Source organism: Schistocerca piceifrons, chromosome X, assembly GCF_021461385.2.
Source record: "Schistocerca piceifrons isolate TAMUIC-IGC-003096 chromosome X, iqSchPice1.1, whole genome shotgun sequence".
Taxonomy (NCBI): domain Eukaryota; kingdom Metazoa; phylum Arthropoda; class Insecta; order Orthoptera; family Acrididae; genus Schistocerca; species Schistocerca piceifrons.
The window spans coordinates 505582301-505601292 of NC_060149.1; the positions used below are offsets into that span (position 1 = coordinate 505582301).

Consider the following 18992-nt stretch of genomic DNA (forward strand, 5'->3'; position numbering starts at 1 on the left):
CTGTAATAAGCTATCTTTCAGAGAAAAGATTCAAGCTCGTTTAAGTTTGAGGGGCAGAGGAGAGCTTTGATAGCTTCCACATGTTTCTTTGTAGGCTGCAGTCCATTGTGAGAAACGACATGAGAGAGATATTACACCGATGGTTGAAAAAACTTTGATTTTTGCTGATTACATTTGAGGCCAGTGGCCTGCAGCATGTGCAACAGTTTGCTCAGGTTTTGTAAATGTTCCTTTGTTGTGGCCCTAGTGACTACAATGCCATTTAAGTAACTAATGCAGCCCGGAATATCCGTAAGCAGTTACTCAAGGAACTGTTGAAATAGATTCAGTACACCAGCGACATCAAAAACTAGATGTTTAAACTTGTAAAGGCTGTGTGGTGTGTTTGTGATCAATACCGTTTATGATTCATCAAATTTCACCTGCAAAGAATCTTCAGCCAGGGTTATTTTTGAAAAATTCTGTCCATCCGAGAGTGAGGTGAAAAGTTCTTCTGGTTTGGGAATCAGATAAGTGTCTGTTTCCAGCTATGAATTTACTGTAATCATAAAATCACCATATAATTCAAAGTTTTCCCACTGGTGAATTCTTGATCACCAGCGGCATTGCCCACTCACTGACAGAAATAGGTTCAGTGGCATCCAAGGCCATCAACTTGTCCAGCTCATATTTTATTGCATCATCCAGGGTATGGGCTGTGCACCGAAGAAAAGAGGTCACTCCGAGTTTTTCAGTGTTATATGTGCCATGAACTTTGTAGCCTTCCTGAGGTTCCCAGGAAAAATGTCTGGGCACTACTGAAAAATGTCTTCCAGTTCCTTAAAAGAGAATTGTTTGGAGATGAGGGTCACCGAGTCATCAGTGGCAAAACCAAAAGCGGAAAAAGCATCTAAACCGAAAACGTTCACTGTGTTTGCAGTGTGCAAGGGCTTCATTTTTCAGTCTGGGAATAATTCTGAGTGATGTTGAGTGTCTTTGAAGCATAAGTAATCGGTTGCTCAGAGCCGTCAGCGTTATATTATTATGTTAGGGCTGTGGTAAGAAGTTTGTCCTAGCTGTCAAGCATCGAGCTGGAGGTACATAGGGAAGTTCAGGGAAGAAGCTGATGCTTTGATGTCTGCCTGTAGTTGAATCTCCCTGTTGTACATTGCCAACATAATGAGCAATTTCTACGACATCACTGTTGCTTTACACAGTCTGTGACAATTACATTAGCAACCTTATGGTTCTAACAGTGAGGAGATGTCCATCTTTATTGCAAGTAAAACATTGTGCCCACCTGTCAGGGCAGTTATCCCAGGACTGCATATGATAACAGTCAAAGCACGGCAGAAGCAAATACCTGTTGCGGGACTGCAATTGTGTTCCGCGTTTGTGAGGCAGGAATGGAGCCTGGGTGTGTTTACGGTCTATGGCTGCTACTTCCTCCATGTCAGCCAAGTTTCTCTCAGTACCCTGGTCAGATACTACTGCCACCACATCTGCCCAAGATTCCAAATGGCAGCCAACTCCCTGGGAGACTTCCCAGTTATTGAGTCGATTGTAATACATCCCCCAAAGTGAGGTCATTGAACTGTAATGCCTTTTGACGCACTTGCATGTTGGGGGCTGCTTTAATAATAGTATATCTAATCATGACTTCCACATAAGATTCATTAGCTGTGGGGGTAATAAAACTGCATTTTCCAATGAATCCCTGTAGTTCAGCTGCCCAAGCACAGTATGAGTGTGCTGTTTTTGACAGTGATAGAGTTCCACTCGGCGCAACATAACGTGACGGTGTCTGCAAAATTGAGTGTTTAATAGAGCACACATTTCATCCAAACCTAGCTGAGCTGGTTCAATGATGAAGTCTGCCTGAAAAGTAGCCAGCGACGGTGGCTGCTGGGGTGTAGGTTCCATGTTCACCAGATGTAGCATGAGGTTCGACAACGATCGTCAGCACTTATATTGTAACTAAGAACATAAAAATAGCACAGCAGATTCATCAGCCAATATATTTGATAGTTCAAGCTTTAAAGCAAACCACAAGAATAGTCCAGTGTATCAGCCAACATTACAGTATGTAGAGAAGTGGTCTGAATACAGTACAGTGAGCAAAGACGGTATGAGAGTCAGTGGCACTCTTGTAAGTAAATAGGTGGTCGTAGTCAAGCTGATCGCAGGTGGCACTGGAGGGACGCCTGCACAGATATCCTGCACGGCGGATCTACTCCGGTGTATCTCCCTAGCAGTCGACCCCCATGGCATTAGAGGTGGAAAACAAACGAGTCAGAACAGCTCAGATAACGAAAGTCTCAGCTTTATCTACATAAGAAAAATCTGGTACTGCAATTTTAATAATTATGTGATGATTGTAATATACTAATTTTAGCAGACATACATTGTATGTACCATTATGAAATGGTAGTTGAAGTTTGCGTGTTTGTCCACTTCATGGATTGTTATCTAATGATGTTTTGGAACATCCATTGCCTTTGACACCAGACATACTAACCACCACCAAATGTCTAACTCCAGAGGGAGTAATGCTGACCATAAAAACCTAGCTGGCCACGAAAATCTGGTGCTAAGTGGGTAGTTAAGATTTAAGAATAATTGCCAGTTTCAAAACTATAAATTACAGCAGGTGAAAATTTCTATGCCATATGCGTTGCACAAGACTAAATTCTACTATTATTTTTGTTGCTCATTCATTTTAGAGGATTTTTTACCTATTGTTAACATTAAAATAATGAAGTTATTTCAGTTTATCAAAAGAAATCACATTTAGTATATAGACATCATTAATTTTTTAGTAAATGATATTTCTTGCAGGTATACCAAAGAGCTGACCTTAACAGAGTTCTGATGTCCCAAGCAATAGGTCCTTACTGTGACTTGAAGCAGGATGTTACTAGTTGGAACTTCACCGAAGGTGCAGCAGTGGCTTTAGAGATGCAAGAATATGAAAGAGAACGTAAGATAACTTCATTTTTTGTCACTTATTTAAGATCCTTTAAGTGAACTACGTGAAGCAAATTTGATTGTGTACGTCCTCTAACTTATTGTTCATTCTTCTGTACTAGATTCATTTCTGTTGCTTATAATTTCTATCTACAGATGGAATACTAATGTATGCCTCTACCTCAGAACATTGATTATGCTAGTGTTTGTTAACTTACAAGATGTACAACTTTGCTTCTTCCATTTGCCGAAAGGTGGCGACAATGGTAAGTAGCGGTAAAAAGAAACAGATCGCAGATGTCATGCAGTTAGCTTCGACCTCGGTCAACATAACCTCATTCAAACATTAGTCGATTTGTGTGTATCATAAAGTTGTTCTTCATTGAAAATGTCAGTTTACGAGCCTAATTCTTGTCATTTGGGGGAGGTGTTTTGTTTCAATATGAAGAAAACAGTGGCTGAGTCTCAGTGAATGCTCTCAAGTATGTATGGTAAGGATGCTGTTAGTGAAAGAATGTGTTGTGAGTGGTTTCAACGCTTCAAGAGCAGTGATTTTAACATCATAGACATGCATAGTGGTGGAAGAGAGAATGTTGTCAAAGATGCAGATTTGGAGACATTGCTAAGTGAAGACTCAAGAAGAATTGGCACGATTCACGGGAGTGACACAGCAAGCTCGGCGTCATGTACTATGAGGTGTTAAAACCAAGTGAAACAATCACAGGCGCTCGTTATCAAAAGCAGTTAACGCGTTTGAGCAGAGCATTAAAAGACAAACAGCCACAATACAGTGAGAGGCATGATAAAGTGATTTTGCAGCACTACAAAGCTTGACCCCCATGTTGCAAAAGAGGTCAAAACATACTTGGAAATGTTAAAATGGGAAGTCCTATCCCACCCACTGTATTCTCCAGACATTGCTCCCTCTGACTATCACCTGTTTAGATCAATGGCGCATGACCTGGCTGACCAATACTTCTGATCCCATGAAGAAGTCACAAATTGGATCGATTCATGGATCATTTCAAAAGATGAACAATTTTTTTGATGCGGGATTCGTACACTGCCTGAAAGATGGGAGAAAGTAGTGGCCAGTGATGGAAAAGACTTTGAATGATACATGTGTAACCAATTTGTTTCATTAAAGCCTCAAATGTTGGGGAAAAATGGCAGAAGCAAAGTTGTACACCTTTTATAAATGGTAGGAACGTTGAGAGATTAGTGAGAGTGGGAGGGACGTGAGGCAAGAAGTCTGCATCTACACTATTTTCATGCCATTGTGATCGTTGGTAGAAGCATTAGTGTACCTATAATATGCTTTTCAGTCACTAGCACACAAAGCAGAACCTAAAGTTGTGCTGTTACATAGCCTTTTGGTATATAGCTGTCATTTTCAGTGTGTGACATCCCTCCCTCCCTCCCTTCCTTCCTTTTCTGGTATCAGCCATTTTGTAGCTCATATAATTAGTTCCTATTGTTCTCACCGTTAATGATAGTGTCCCTACATCAACTAGAGTGTGATTTCATTCCCTATCTGTGTCCTATGTGAGCCAGAGTTCCATTTGCAATACCTTCATCGATGACAGGACAGGAAACCATAATCTTTCTTCCTTCCTGCTAAAATGAGAGTTGTTGCAATAAGAAGACACAATGTTGTTAAAATGAGTTTGTCTTTATAAAAACTGTAATCTGAAAATGTTATGAAGTTTGTTCTTTCTACCTCCAAAATGGGCTACAGGACTTAAGAGTGCCCTGAAATCTCTTGAAAATGAAAATGGATTTAAAATTTGTCATGTCATATTGTTTTAAAACAATGGCGTGTCAGAAACTGGCATCATAGTTTGATTACGGTGAGTGTTTAAGGAAACAATGTTTTGAAAAAATGGAAATTCGGCATGAAGTTTTTCTATGAATGATTTTTTACAATTTTCACAAAGGCCCAATTTAACAATAATGTTGTCGATCACTTTGTTTGACATTTTCTAATTGATCATCTGCATAAAGGACTATCTACAATTAATTTGCTGAATTTTGCCATGGTCTTGCTTTTGTCATCCAGCCAGTTGTAACTGAAGCTATCTTACCCCTTTTTTACACTACTATTTCAGTTCACCTTTATTGCAAGATTGAATGTTTGCCGTAGTGTGTGTGTGCAGAAAGATTAATATTGGAAGTTGTTATATTTCCCAAACAATACATTCTTGCAAGGATTTTCCAAGTTGTTCTCCAAAGGAACCCCCGTACACCACATGCTGTAACCAGTCAAATTCATACCGTCCAAATCATATCTCTAATGATCCACAACTATTTGCCCTAATATTACCTCCTCTCTCTGCTGAGTCTAACTATTTACTTCTTTTATCTTGTCTTTACCAATTTCCACACTGAGGTACAACCAACCCTCCCCCCCCCCCCCCCCCCCCAAATCCTTTTTCCAGTGCACAAAGGAAAAAATTCCAAACAAATTACCCTAACTCCTATATCGCTCATTGACTGACATCACCAGTTACCATAAATTCCTCTTCCTGGACAGTCCTTGGCACCTTCTGTGTTGCATTATGCACAAATAAGCTTTCTCTTTGTACTTTGTAGTCAACACACTTTATTAATGTATAAGCAAAGAAATACATATTCTCATCCAGAACATCAAACAATCTCTTGCTTCGATGGGGTCAAGCTCTGTCTTGCATGAACCACATCTTGTTGAAATCGGGGTCACTTTTGGATAATGGAGATGAAACCATCACATAACATTCGATAGTCACCATGTCATCAAGGAATATTGCACCAATTATTCTGTGACTGGACATTGCACACCACACAAGCACCTGTTGAGGGTGAAGAGACTTCTCGATCATGAAATGTGGATTCTCAGTCCGCCAAATGCACCAGTTTTTATTGATGAACTTATCTAAAGGAAAGTTGGCTTTGTCGCTAAACCGTCCGTGCGCACGCGCATACTAATTCCCATCAAGCCCCTTGATCAACCATGCAATTTGAACACCCCAACACAAGCCATTCAGAAGTTATGACGATTTTATTTTAAAAAAAAAGAAGAAAGGGGGTTGTCTCAGTTGCCATTTGAATAACCCATTTCTCTTGTTACATCAGCATAATATTTTGAACATTCTGTATGATATAATTCCTCTATTTATATATGACTTTAGATTTACGATGTTCCCCAAACGTAACTCCTTGGATTTTTGTTATGACACCAAATATGCATTTTCATGCGGTTTCTGCATTACTTTAAATGGCCCATGGTACACACACCAAAATTTCTATATTTCGGAGTCATGTTTTTGTGGTATCACATATTTATACCACCCTACTGCCATTCTAGAGTTGGTAATGGAATGGCAAGTTTCCATCTGACACTGATAGTGGTCACGTAGGATCTGATGGACCCAGTGGTGCATGTCTGCTGAGCCACACCTCCAACAGCTCTGTGCTATGAGCACCTTATGCCGTCGCAATATAGGACAGCCGACAGCAGCCACTCAGCTCACTTGCACTTGGAACCTCTATGCTACGACACCTTCGTTCGTGCTTTATCCTTGTTGACATTGAGGTAGCTGGACTCTGTTTCTTGTTGCATTATTTGTAATGAGTCTTCATAAGCTTGGAGAAATAAAAGTTAAGTAAATTGTCTGTTTGTTGTGTTATCTTGTTCATTAATAATTTCTAATCCTGTCTAGCTTTCCTACGACAACAGTTGCCACACCACTCTGTAGTCCATCTCTCCTTATTACCATTGTGTACAAAGTCGTACACAACAATTTTATGTGAGTGTTCCTTGGCCTTAACCAAAACTGGGTACCCAGTTTCAAATACAGCAGGTTTCAACCCATTCTCATACAATGTATTTATTTCTTGTGCCTTTTTTCCAATTTGTTTCTTCACACTCTTCTCTCTCTCCTTAGAAGTTAGCTGTTGAATAATTGGGAACTCAGTTTCTTCATATATGAAATTACAAGATTTAACACCCAGCATGGGCTCTCAAGGAGCAAACCCTGTGGCCTCATGCCGTACATTCTTTATTATTGTCTCAAATGTAGGTACATAGCTGGCCCATGAAGTATGTTTTTTTATGGCAGTAGGTCCTGCACAACATACTCAAGTCACTCATAACTCTCTTGCTCATGTTATCTTTTGGGAAATAAGCCAAAATTTAAATGTGCATTATATCATTCCTCTCCATGCACTGTTTGAAAACCTTAGACATAGTAAGGCTTCTGATTTACTCAGTTGTGGTATGTAATCATTTTTCAATACATCAGAAAGAATCCTTGTGTTTGCTCTCTTGGACTGATAGAATTTGACAAATTTTGAAAATGTGTCTAAGGCCACAAAAGTATAACTACATCCTCCTCTTGACACCAGCAAAGGACCAAACAAATCTACTGCTATTAGCTTTTTAGGTCTAGCAGTCAGTGCACTTTGTCTCAAACCTTCAGTTGGCATGGTAGTTGCCTTCACTTTCTGGCTTGTATCACAGCTGTGAAACACTTGCCTACCCCCCCCCCCCCCCCCCCCCTCCTCATGTTGTTAAATATGAAACTTTCTTGAAACTTGGCAGTACACCTATGTGCCCCAAAATGTCCATAGATTTATGCTCTAAGTCAATCAATTTATCTACCATCTGGTCCAGGAAGCATCGTCTCTGGTCTTCCACATTATCGGCCTTCCTTCTAAAAAGAACACCCTTGTGTTGTTTACAGTAGACTTAAACCTTGGAAAATCTTTTTGAGTTCAGATAATGCTTGAACAACTTCAAGTTTTCATCTGTATTTAGCTCATGCTTAATACTGTGGCAAATCATCTTAATCCTACTCTCATATTTAACCTTTTCAAAGTATAGTATTTTTATTCCTGTCACATACGTTACTCCCTCTCTATCATCTCCATTCGGTCTTAGCATCTGAGGCAAAGCATCCGCTACATCAATGAAAACAATCAGTTTTTGAAATATGATGTATTTGGATAAATAAAAAAATCAACTCGCCCAGGGGCAACAGGAGAACGTACATATAAAGATATGTAAATTTGCAAGCTTTTGGAGCTAGTGGTTCCTTCTTCTGGCAGAAGGGTTGAAGGGGAAGGAGGAGGGGTGAAGGGAAAGGACTAGTGATATTTAAGAAATAGGGAGAGTTTGGAAAAGTTGCCCGTGACCCTTCATTCTAGGAGACTTTTCCAAAGTCTCCCCGAGAGCTTGCAAATTTCTGTACCTTTATATGTGCATCCTCCTGCCACTGCATGGTGAGTAGATTTTTTGTCTATCCAATTACATTGAAGCATCTGCTTTTATGTTCTCATCACTTCTTGCATACCTTATCTCCATTGCAAACTGCTGCAGATACAGCACCCATCTAGCAATCCTACTATGTCATCCTCAGTGGTTCAGCATTTGTTTCTGGGTATGCTCTTGGTGACCCCATGGTTCCTAAGCTGGATACCGGCAAGTGCCACAAGCCCTCTGTCACTGTAAGCTCTGGGCATGCTTCAGCGAACACAGTGCGGCGGTAATTCCCAGTGTGATGGATGTGCCATTTGGGAGTACTCACAACTACTAATCCAAACAAATAAGGGAGCCTAGTCGTCCTGATAATCAAATTGCAGGTAGTAATGGAACTTAAGGAGTTGTAAATCACAATGTGTTTGTATCATCAAGAGGAAGGAGGGAATGTCGAAACATTATTTATAAAGAAAGGCTTAGGAAGGCTTGCTGGTACATTAAAGTGTGTTAAGCAGTTATGAAATGGTTTCTTATTCGTTGAGACTAACAGGGCAAAGCAAATGAAACTTCTTAGGAAGTCAGAAAAATTGGTTGACTATGATGTAATAGAGTTGCATAACTCCCTCAACCTTTAGCAAGGATACCATGATATTATGGGCATAGACATCGTAGAACTTCAACAAAAATGAGTATCACAGGGGATAGTGGATGTGGAACAAAGGACACCAACTCTCCACAGTCCCTGTTCCTTTAGTGTATGGCACTCTGCTCATCACTATTGAAGCCACCTCCCTCTACACCAGGTTCATCCAAGAATTGCGCCCGGCGGGTGCAAGGCAATGTAGTTCAGCACCCTGTCCATGACCGTGTGTCACTAGTGTCGCCATAGGAGTGAGAGAGAGAGAGAGAGAGAGAGAGAGAGAGAGATCGCACACCACTGCTCTGCGCTGGACTGTCCCGCTGTCAGATATAACGCAAATAAAATAACAGAGGAAGTGCACCTCTGTAAAAGAGGCCGATGAGCGGTAAAACAAGCAAACCATTTACCGTTTAGGTAACAACTAGTGTTCGTGTGGCAGAATTGCTATGCAAAGCTATAGAAAACAATATCCAAAACAAGAATCGAAGAACATCCTAGTTGTTTTCTGACCCACAGCTTCATTCTATTAGTATTGCACAGGCACACTCGTCATATGTACAATAGGCGTCTTCTGAAAATTATATCAGTTTCTTAAATGAATTAGAGTCATAAATATTCTATTTTAGAAATAACTTTATGTAAGGGATGTAGTGTCTCATTCTTACTGTTAGCAGTTACAAGTAAATATTTTTTGTTATGCTTCGGGCTACATCTCTTTGTATCCCTTTTCAGAGTTTAGAAATCTGATCCTTAGTTTGCTGTTTTGTACATAATAATTTTAACCGACCAAGTTTGAAAACTTATTAAAAAATAGAATTAAGGTTATAAAGCTCTTTAATTCTTACAGTCAACATTGTTAAAGACGACAATTAACATTTTACACTTTTTTCTTTTTCGAGGAAACGGTTTTGTCAATGTTCAGTACAATATTCCCTGAGACTGATAACCTCAAAGAATTAATCAAATTTTTATCGCCAAGTAATGAACGGTTCTTAGTTTTAGCAAGCTTTAAAAGAGAGAAAAAGCGCTCACAGATATACGTGGAACCAAACATTGAGAGAACTTTGGCCGCGTGCTTGTGCAAAAGAGGATATTTCTCTCGTGGAAGACAGCTGTAAAAGTCATCCAAAGTTTTACACATGAGAAAGAGTTCCTTTAGGCGGATATTGCACTGCAGGTCAATCAGCTCTAGTTGAAGCACTTGTGAGACGTCCTATGCTGAAGGGAAAACAGGCGAACCAATATATCTAAGGCCGATTGAAGCTCACTTATCTCCAAAAATCTGTTTTCAAACCGTTCTTGTAATTCGCAAATGATTGCAACATAATCTGAAAACTCCACATCTTCTTTAACGCTGTCTAGTGCAGGAAAGTGTCCGCAATTCTTCTCGCGCAATCGTTTTTCCCACAAATAAGTTTTTTTTTTTAAATGCTTGAATTGTCTGCACTAAATCAACAACATAATGATTTTTGCGTTGGAGTGAAATGTTCAAAGTATTTAAATGACCAGTAAGGTCACTCAAAAAAGCCAAATTCACCACCCGCTTAGGATCACAAAGTAATTCTTTTGGACACCCTTTCATTTCCAAAAAGGTATCTATTTCGCCCCTCAAGGTGAAAAACTGATGAAGCACATTTCCTCTGCTCAGCCATCTTACTTCGGTGTGGTAGGGGATGTCCGGGTATTCCTCTTCGATCTCAGCCAGAAATTCTTTAAATTGGCAATTTGTGAGTCCATGTGAGCGAAGATAATTAACCGTTTGAAGAACTGTGTCTATAACATTTTTTTATGTTGACAATCTTCGCACAAAGTGCCTCCTGGTGTATCAGACAATGGACTGCCGCGAATAAGGAACAGCCAACTTCAGCCATTTTTGGCCTCACGTAACTCAGAAATCCAGTGCGTATCCCTCGTAGCGCAGGGCTCCATCCCTTGTTACACTGGTCAGGCGTTCCCATTTCAAACCCATTGACTCTAACACGTTTTCCACGGCTAGAAAAGTATCCAAACCCATGGTTGTGTCTTTTAATTGTATAAGATCGAGAAATTCTTCGGTGACACGAAGATTGTCGTCGACACCTCGAATGAATATGAATATGACGAGCTGGGATATGTCCGCAACGTCTGCGGACTCGTCAAGAGCAATAGAAAGTGAAATGAAGTTTGCCGCTCACTCCATTAATTCCTGCTCCATATCTGAGACCATATATTCGACTCTGTGAGCAACATTTTGAGGCGAAAGAGCTATTTTTTAAAATTTATCGTGAGGTCTGGTGGACAAATATAAGCCGCCGAGTCGACCAGGCAATCCTTGATGAGATTTCCAGTAGCAAAGGGTTTCCCTGCTTTCCCAATTCTCAGCAATCATTTGTAACTTGCCCACAAACTTCCTGCTCGTACCACCCCAAAAAAGAACATGCAATTAATTTTGTACAATCCTGTTTTTAAAACTCTTTTATCACTTTAACAGTTAATTGTTTCATTCATTGAAACTCAAATAAAAAACTAACAAAAAAGATTGGTTTTAGATATGTTTTCCCGCAGTTCCGCTGAAAAGGACACCGATGTGTGGTCGCAAAATAAATTTTTATCTATTGCAATATTTGTGTACAGCTGCATGGCGAGGCTCGGCGGGCGGTCTGCTCGGCCAGCTAAGCGACACGGCTCGGCCACTGCAACAACATATGAATTCGCCCGGGGCACTGGCCGAGGGTGATCGCGGGCACTAGTGCCCCAGGGGCACAGTTTGGAAGAGCCTGCTCTACACTAACACCCTTAATGCCCATGGCCTTGCCACTATTGAACAGTACCTTTTCCATCGCCCAACTGACTCCAAACCTACAAGCTCCTTCCTGCCCACCATGGCCAACTATATCCTCACCCACAGTTATTTCATCTTTGAAGGCATTATGTACAAACAAATCTATGGTACAGTAATAGACACCCACATGGCACCATCTTATGCAAACCTTTTCATCGGCCATCCAGAGGAATCCTAAATGCTCAGAATCCCAAACTTATCACCTGGTTGAGATTCATTGATGACATCTTCAGGATCTGGGCTGATGATATCCTCTAGAACCTCAACACTTTCTCTCCCATTCACTTCACTTGGACATACTCAACTCAAAGAAGTCACCTTCCTCGATGTTGACCTCAAAGATTACGTCAGTACTTCCATCAATATCAGACCTACGAACCACCAGCAAAATGTCCACTCAACAGCTTCCACTCGTTCCATACCAAGAAGTCTCTTCCATACAGCCTAGCCATCTGTGGCCGTCGGAATCTGTAGTGGCGGGCAGTCCTCCTACAAATATACCGAAGGCCTCACTGAGTCCTTCACAGACCAAAATTACCCCTTCCAGTGTTGTGCAGAAGATCTCTCTTGGCTTGTCTCTCCAGTAACCTCCCACCTCCCACATTCCCATTGTCCAGCCACAAGGGAGCACTTCCCTCATGACTGGTGCCACACAGGACTGCAACTGAATTACATAAGGGGGTTTCAACTGCCTCTCACAGTGCCGTGAAATGAGGAATATCCTACCCACTATCCTCCCAATCCCTCCCACAGTGGTGTTTCTCCACTCACTGAGGCTACACAATATCTTTGTCCACCTCTAATCCCAACCCCTTTGCGTTATGGCTCATATCTCTACAATGCACCTAGATGCAAAACCTGTCCCATACATCCTCCCACCACCACCACCACCACCACCATCCCCACCACCACCTATAACAGTCCAGTCACAGGTATCACTTCACTTATCCCATCAAAGGCAGGGCTTCCTGTGAAAGCAGTCATGTTATCTACAAACTAACCTGCCACCACTATGCTGCTTTCTACTTTGGAGTATCTATCCACATGAATGGTGACCAGCAAACTGTGGCCAAGAGACAACTGGACTACACAGTTGCTGAACATGCTGTGCAACACAGTGTGCTTCACTTCATTGACTGCTTCACAACCTTTGCCATATGGACCCTTCCTACCAACACCAGCTTTTCTGAATTGTGCTGGTAGGAAATATCACTGCAATGTATCCTACGTTCCTGTAACCGCTCTGGCCTCAACCTTCAGTGGTCCCTGTCCTTCATCCATACATCTCCTCCCCTGCTCCCATTTCAACACTATGCAGTCTTCTGTTCCACCAACATACTCACTAATCTTTTTCCGCTCTGTACTTCTCTTGTTTTCTGCTTACTCTCACCCCAAACCTCCCAACTCCACTGAATGGCCCTATCCTGACCTGACCGTGTTCCTGCATGCTTCCACAAGCAGCAAGACACTTTGCCCCACACCCCCACTCGCCCATCCTGATACCCTTTCCCATCCCTGCCACCCTCATCCAACTTCCTCCTTTCCTCCATCTCTCACAGATTGCTCTTTCCACCATTCTCAGTTGGTGTGCACAGTTTGGCCTCAGCAGCCAGAGACAATGGTCATGTGTGTGCAAGTTGTTCTTGTGTGAATGTGCGTGTTTTTTGCTTTAGAAGATATTTTGTCCATGAGCTTAAATGTATAGCAGTCTTTCTGTTGTGCCTGTCTGGGACTCATGTCTCCTTTATATGGTGAGCTGCAACCTATCCTTTCCATAATATTGTTGTTATTCCATCATGGCTTTCCCATTATTTGCATACCAGCGAGCTTTCGAAGAGAATTGGTGTAATTGTAACATAATTTCAGGCTCACATTTGAAGAGAAATGGCTTAATTTTAGTGTGATTTCTAGCTTACATTCAAAGAGAAATGGAATAATTTTAGTGCTATATTTACAGTGTGATGTAGCACATTACCACATGGTCATTGGCTGCCACTGGTTGGTTATGTGTTCCCATCATTTGAGTGATACTTTTATCGAAATTATGTGGAGTGAGTCAGTGTGCTGGAAATGCCCATGTTATTAGTGTTAACATTGCTGAACATATAATTTTTGATCCTACTCATGCAACTACACTTAAAAACTTGTTTTTGTCATTTTTTAAATAAAACTTTGTCCCCAAAATAGGAGGAGTTGTCCAGGTGCAACTATTTAGATTAGATTTGAAACTTTCTTTGCTACCTGTCAGACAATTTAAGTTATTGGGCAAATGATTATCCTAGTGTCAGAGGTATGGACATCACTTTGTTCTCAAATTGTGATGGAATATTTAAGACGAGTTTCATTAGTGTATGTATGTATTGTGATGGTGCAGTTAAAAGGCCTAAGTCTTAAAAGAGGCTTTCTTGATACCCATGGGTGAACATCACATATTATTCTTATTGCTCACTTTTGCGCAGTCAATATTTTGTAAGTGATGCATTAAGCCGGGTTTCCGCATGCAACTACAATGATGTCACAGAAAGTCGCACGATTGTAGATATAACAGTGGCACCATGTGCTGCTGTTTCTGTATGCTCCCGTAAAAATTCTAGTTGTACAGCTTTCAATATGGCATCAGCTGAGATTATTCGAATTAACATTGGTATTTTTCATTCAGGTTATAATTTTAGAATTGAATCAAGAATCCAGTGAGAAGGAGAGAAGGGGTCCTTTGAATTTCAAGGTGGGTTTTACGCAGAAGTAACACAGGCATCAAATACACTTATAACTGAAATTGCACTTGTAAATAAAAATCCATTCTTTAACCGCTTTCAGATATCAAAAGTAAATTTCAGATAACCATTGATTTGCATATTGAGCTCCATTAAAAAAATCTGATACTCGTATTAGAGGTTGTAATGAGTTCCTCAATGCTGCCTTCCCAATGATTCATCTTCAAACAAGATGTTGAAATTTCAAGGTGGGTTTTCTGCATAAATAACACAGGGGCATCAAATACACTTATAACTGAAGTTGCACTTGTAAACAAAAATCCATTATTGAACCACTTTCAGATATCAGAAGTAAATTTCAGGTAACCATTGCTCTGCATATTGAGCTCCATTTAAAAATCTGATACTCGTATTAGAGGTTATAATGTGTTCTTCAATGCTGCCTTTTCCACGATCTATCTTCAAACAAGATGTTGACCATTATTTTGTAGTTAGTTTGCTTTGAGTCTCAAATCACATCTACAGTTCTAAATTAGTACTTACCTTGTTCGTTTGTTGTTGACCTCGTTGTCTTCCATGGAGCATGTCGGTGATCACAACTCGTACTTGTAACAAGAAATATTAAATGGTCAAAGGTTGTTATTCAGGTAACTTCCAATGGTTTTTCTGATAAATGCAGTTTCTGAATTTTGAAACAGATATATGCTTCAGTATTTCCACTCTCAGCATTAATAGCATACAATACTTCTGCCCTCAGCAGTACTACAGAACAGCATCAAGTCTCTTTGCAACAACTCTTCTGCCAAGAGCATCCATTCCACAACATTCCGGCCAAGTCTCTGTACCTCCCTCTCAACAAACAAGAACAGTGCTTTCAGGTAGAGGTCAAAGAGTTCATAACACTGTTGATGATAATCATTGATACAACTTTGAAACAATTAATAAAATAGATTTACGTGAATTCAAGTGAAGTGCTTCAACATTGATTTAAATGTGCAGAATATAAATATTTAAATAAGGAGTAACTCACTTTTATGAATGTGTATGTATTGAAATTATTCTTGTCAAACTGCAAAGATAGATACCCACTGTTTTCATTCATTTCTTATTATGTTATGGACTTGATTGCATTACAAGATGCAGTAATTGCTCAAGTGAAGCTACAAGTAACACTTTGATATTCAACATCTGGCGGTAGGGTTTTCAGGTCTCCTGTATTTTGTGGGGTGTCATGTATTTTACCCACATTTTGTCCTGGCTCCCATATTTCTGGCAGGTCTCTCGTATTTTATGTGTTTTCCTGTGTTTTACCCATCTCACATACTTGACACACTTCTTCATGTTTCCCCATGTGTTTCATAAAGTTTTATTTATTTATGCTAACATTTCCGTATCATTCCAAAATTATCATTCCTAAATCAACAGTTGCTATTTCCAGTTGATCGTCTTTGAATTCTCTCTTTTTCATGTTAGCAAGCATACAAATTTCAACTTTTTTGCCGAGAGTTTTTCAAACTTGTAAAAAATGTCACATTTTTTAATGAGTACAAAGCAAATGGTAATTATGAAAAGAGCTATGACCATATGAAAGTTGTTCTAGTTAAATATTTTTGTAAATATGAATAGTGCTATGAAAGGTGGTGTAATTACATATAATAGTAAATATGAAAGGTGCTATAATGCTATGAAAGTTGTTTCGATTAATTATTTTTAAGTACTACGTGCAGTGATGAAGTCTCGCCAATTTTCATCCGGTTTTGTAAAAGGAGTTTCAATATGTAAATGTTTCAAGATTGTGTACACTTTTTATACAGTTGCATGCAATGGCCTCTAAAGTAAAACATGCTGATAATGCCACAGTGGCACTATTTTGGTTGTCATTTGCAAAATCTCTTTAATTTTTAGTTTGAGAACCTGCCAACCGTATCTGGCAGTTACCTGTCATCTCTCCAGTATTTTACCACATCCACAAAACTAAAGTTTTCAGTGTTCTTTTGTGATGTTTGGGGTGCCATTTACAATGCCCTGAAGACTCATTTGAAATATAATATTTTCAATTTTGCACCCCACATCAATTAAATATAATGAAATATTAAAGTTATTCTGTACCAAATTTTAGGGTTATTCATCGGGCAGATGCACTAGAGGACACTAATAAAGTTGATTTCCTTTATTAAGAACTGTACTCAATCTAAAATTTTACTGCTACCAGAAACATTGTTACTTCCTTACGTTCCCCCTCCAGCGGACGTTGTGACAGAGACAGATGAACTGGCATGGGTAATACAGCAGAATAGTGTGGAAACTTGTCATCGAGGGCACATGCAATGCATAGGATGGAGAGATCTGCTGACAGAAGTGTTTATCTATGACCCACGACGAGGAAAGCAGGCCAGTGCTCACAATAAATTCAACCATCACAGACCTAGCATTGTACTTTGTGTCATGTGTTTTACTTGAGTACTAAGTCATCTGCTGCCTGCACCAGCCACATACTGAGTTTGTCCCCATGCAGATCTCTAGGGGGTTTCACACTTTCCGCTTCCCATAGATTGATTGGCATTGCAGGTTTTCATTTCCTCTCACAAGCTTCTTTTCCCCAGTTATCCAGCCACCGTCGACCCTTGAAGTACCCGCACCAACACTATTATGCAGCAGTGTTGTCTCAACTGTGCAGATACTAAACTTTCTTTCTCAGATCCACTGGGCAAGCATTTGAGAGCATTGCAGGTGCGTGTCAGTATAACAGAATCTTTATATACTGGCAGCACTACATTAATTTTCACCATTTGAAGACTTCGGTAAGCTGCTGTATAGCTACAAACCACATTTCAGTATCCTCAATAATACTTGCTTACACACACAACTCTTATCTGTGCATCATATATTGAAAACATCATATACCTTCATCGTGTAAATTAACCATTATTTGCGCATGAAGATTTTTACATACTGAAGTTGCACTTCTTGCCACTGTAGCACTACGAACCATAGTTAAAGTGACTCATTTTGGAGAGATCTTTAATGTGGTTAATTACTGAAACAGCATATTTTCATAATACACAGTAATAAATATGAAGAACATCAGATATGGCAATAGTTTCAGAAGCCTTGACATCAAGGTGGCAGCTGTTTATTTTGCTTCTGACACTAAACGTCAGTGGGGGAAGGAAAGTGACATCACAAAGTTACAGCGACTTCAACTTTTGTAGCATGGCTGAAAGTGGTGTCACTCGAATGGCTCCATGGGAATTTTGGTGTTTCCACACACAACTTCAGTGATGCCATACGAGTGGTGGCCAAGTGGCATTATTTTTGTTGCATGTGGAAACCTGTCATTACCCCAGAAAATCATTCCTTGAGACATTATTAAGTGGAAATATGCAAAATATGTCAATATGATGATGATTCTAAGATCATCAATTATATGAAGAGCAAAAGTAGCTGAACTTAATTTTTAGAGCAGCTCATTAATGTACTTCTTCCACTTCATTATCAGCCCTATGTACACCCAAAAATTTGAAGCATTCTACCCTGTTTACAGACTCCTGTTCATATGCTACATCAGTTCTCTGTACAACTCTATTTTTTGCACAGAACTGAATACAGTGTGTTTTCTCAAAATTAGCAGCGTGTCCATTTTCAGAGAACCACTTAAAAATTCATTGAAAAATATCATTAACTGTCTCTTCTGTTGCTTTCTCACTAATGGGCTTTATTATAATGCAAGTATCATCTGCTAAAAGTACCAGTTATGTTTGATGATGAATGTTAGGTGGTGGGTCATCCACATGCATAAGGAATAGTGGTAGACCTAAAATTGAAACTTGTGGGACCCCCTTCATGATTTCTCTCCCAGTCACTAAAATTATCTCTCCTTTCAACATTGTATTAATTATTCAGCATAACTTGTTTGCATTTTGTTTGTTAAATCTTACTGAAACCATTTGTGTAAAGCCATCAGTCCCATGTAACAGAAGTTTTTATATGAGAGTAACATGATGTACACAATTAAACGCCTTGGAAAGAGCACAAAAATTACCACCTGGTGAAATTTTATTATTTAAGGCTTGTAATATTTGCTGAGTGAATGTATAAATAGCATTCCTGGTCAAGCAACCCTTGTGGACTCCAAACTGCGATATGTTAAGTCAATTTTTTCTACTTAAATGTGAGACTACTCTTCAGTGCCTAACTTTTTCGAATATTTTGGGAAAAGATGTCAGTAAGGAAACTGGATGAGAATTATTTAAGTCTTTCTTGTCACATTTCTTATAAAGAGGTTTAACAATTGTCTATTTTTATATATGTGGAAAACAATTTTGAACATGGCCAATAATGCAGCAACCATAGACGAAATTTATAATATTACTTGAAAATACAGCTCTTCGGTTGCACAGGTAAAAAAATTTTCAACTTTACCTAGGTTTCAACTGCTCTAAGGCAGCCTTCATCAGAAGTAAAAAAATGGTTTAGAGCAACAGTGCTCACGTTAACGATAAAGATATATTTGTAGATTATAAAACTTTCCTAGGAATGCACAACTTGATTAAGACGCGCCGCTAAGGGTCGCGTGTTCAGCCGGCACTGTAAGCAGCATCAGACTGATGATCTGGAAAAATTCCCTTTATTCTG

At 39.7% G+C, this 18992-nt stretch overlaps 1 protein-coding gene across 2 annotated transcripts in view; it reads left to right on the top strand.

Annotated features, from left to right (window-relative positions):
* LOC124721218 overlaps positions 1–18992 on the top strand; it is a 134590-nt gene that overhangs the window by 103935 nt on the left and 11663 nt on the right. For both annotated transcript variants that reach the window (XM_047246070.1, XM_047246069.1), the window contains exon 10: positions 2818–2959. In XM_047246070.1, coding sequence (XP_047102026.1) covers positions 2818–2959 — 142 coding nt within the window. The remainder of the gene's footprint in view (positions 1–2817; positions 2960–18992) is intronic.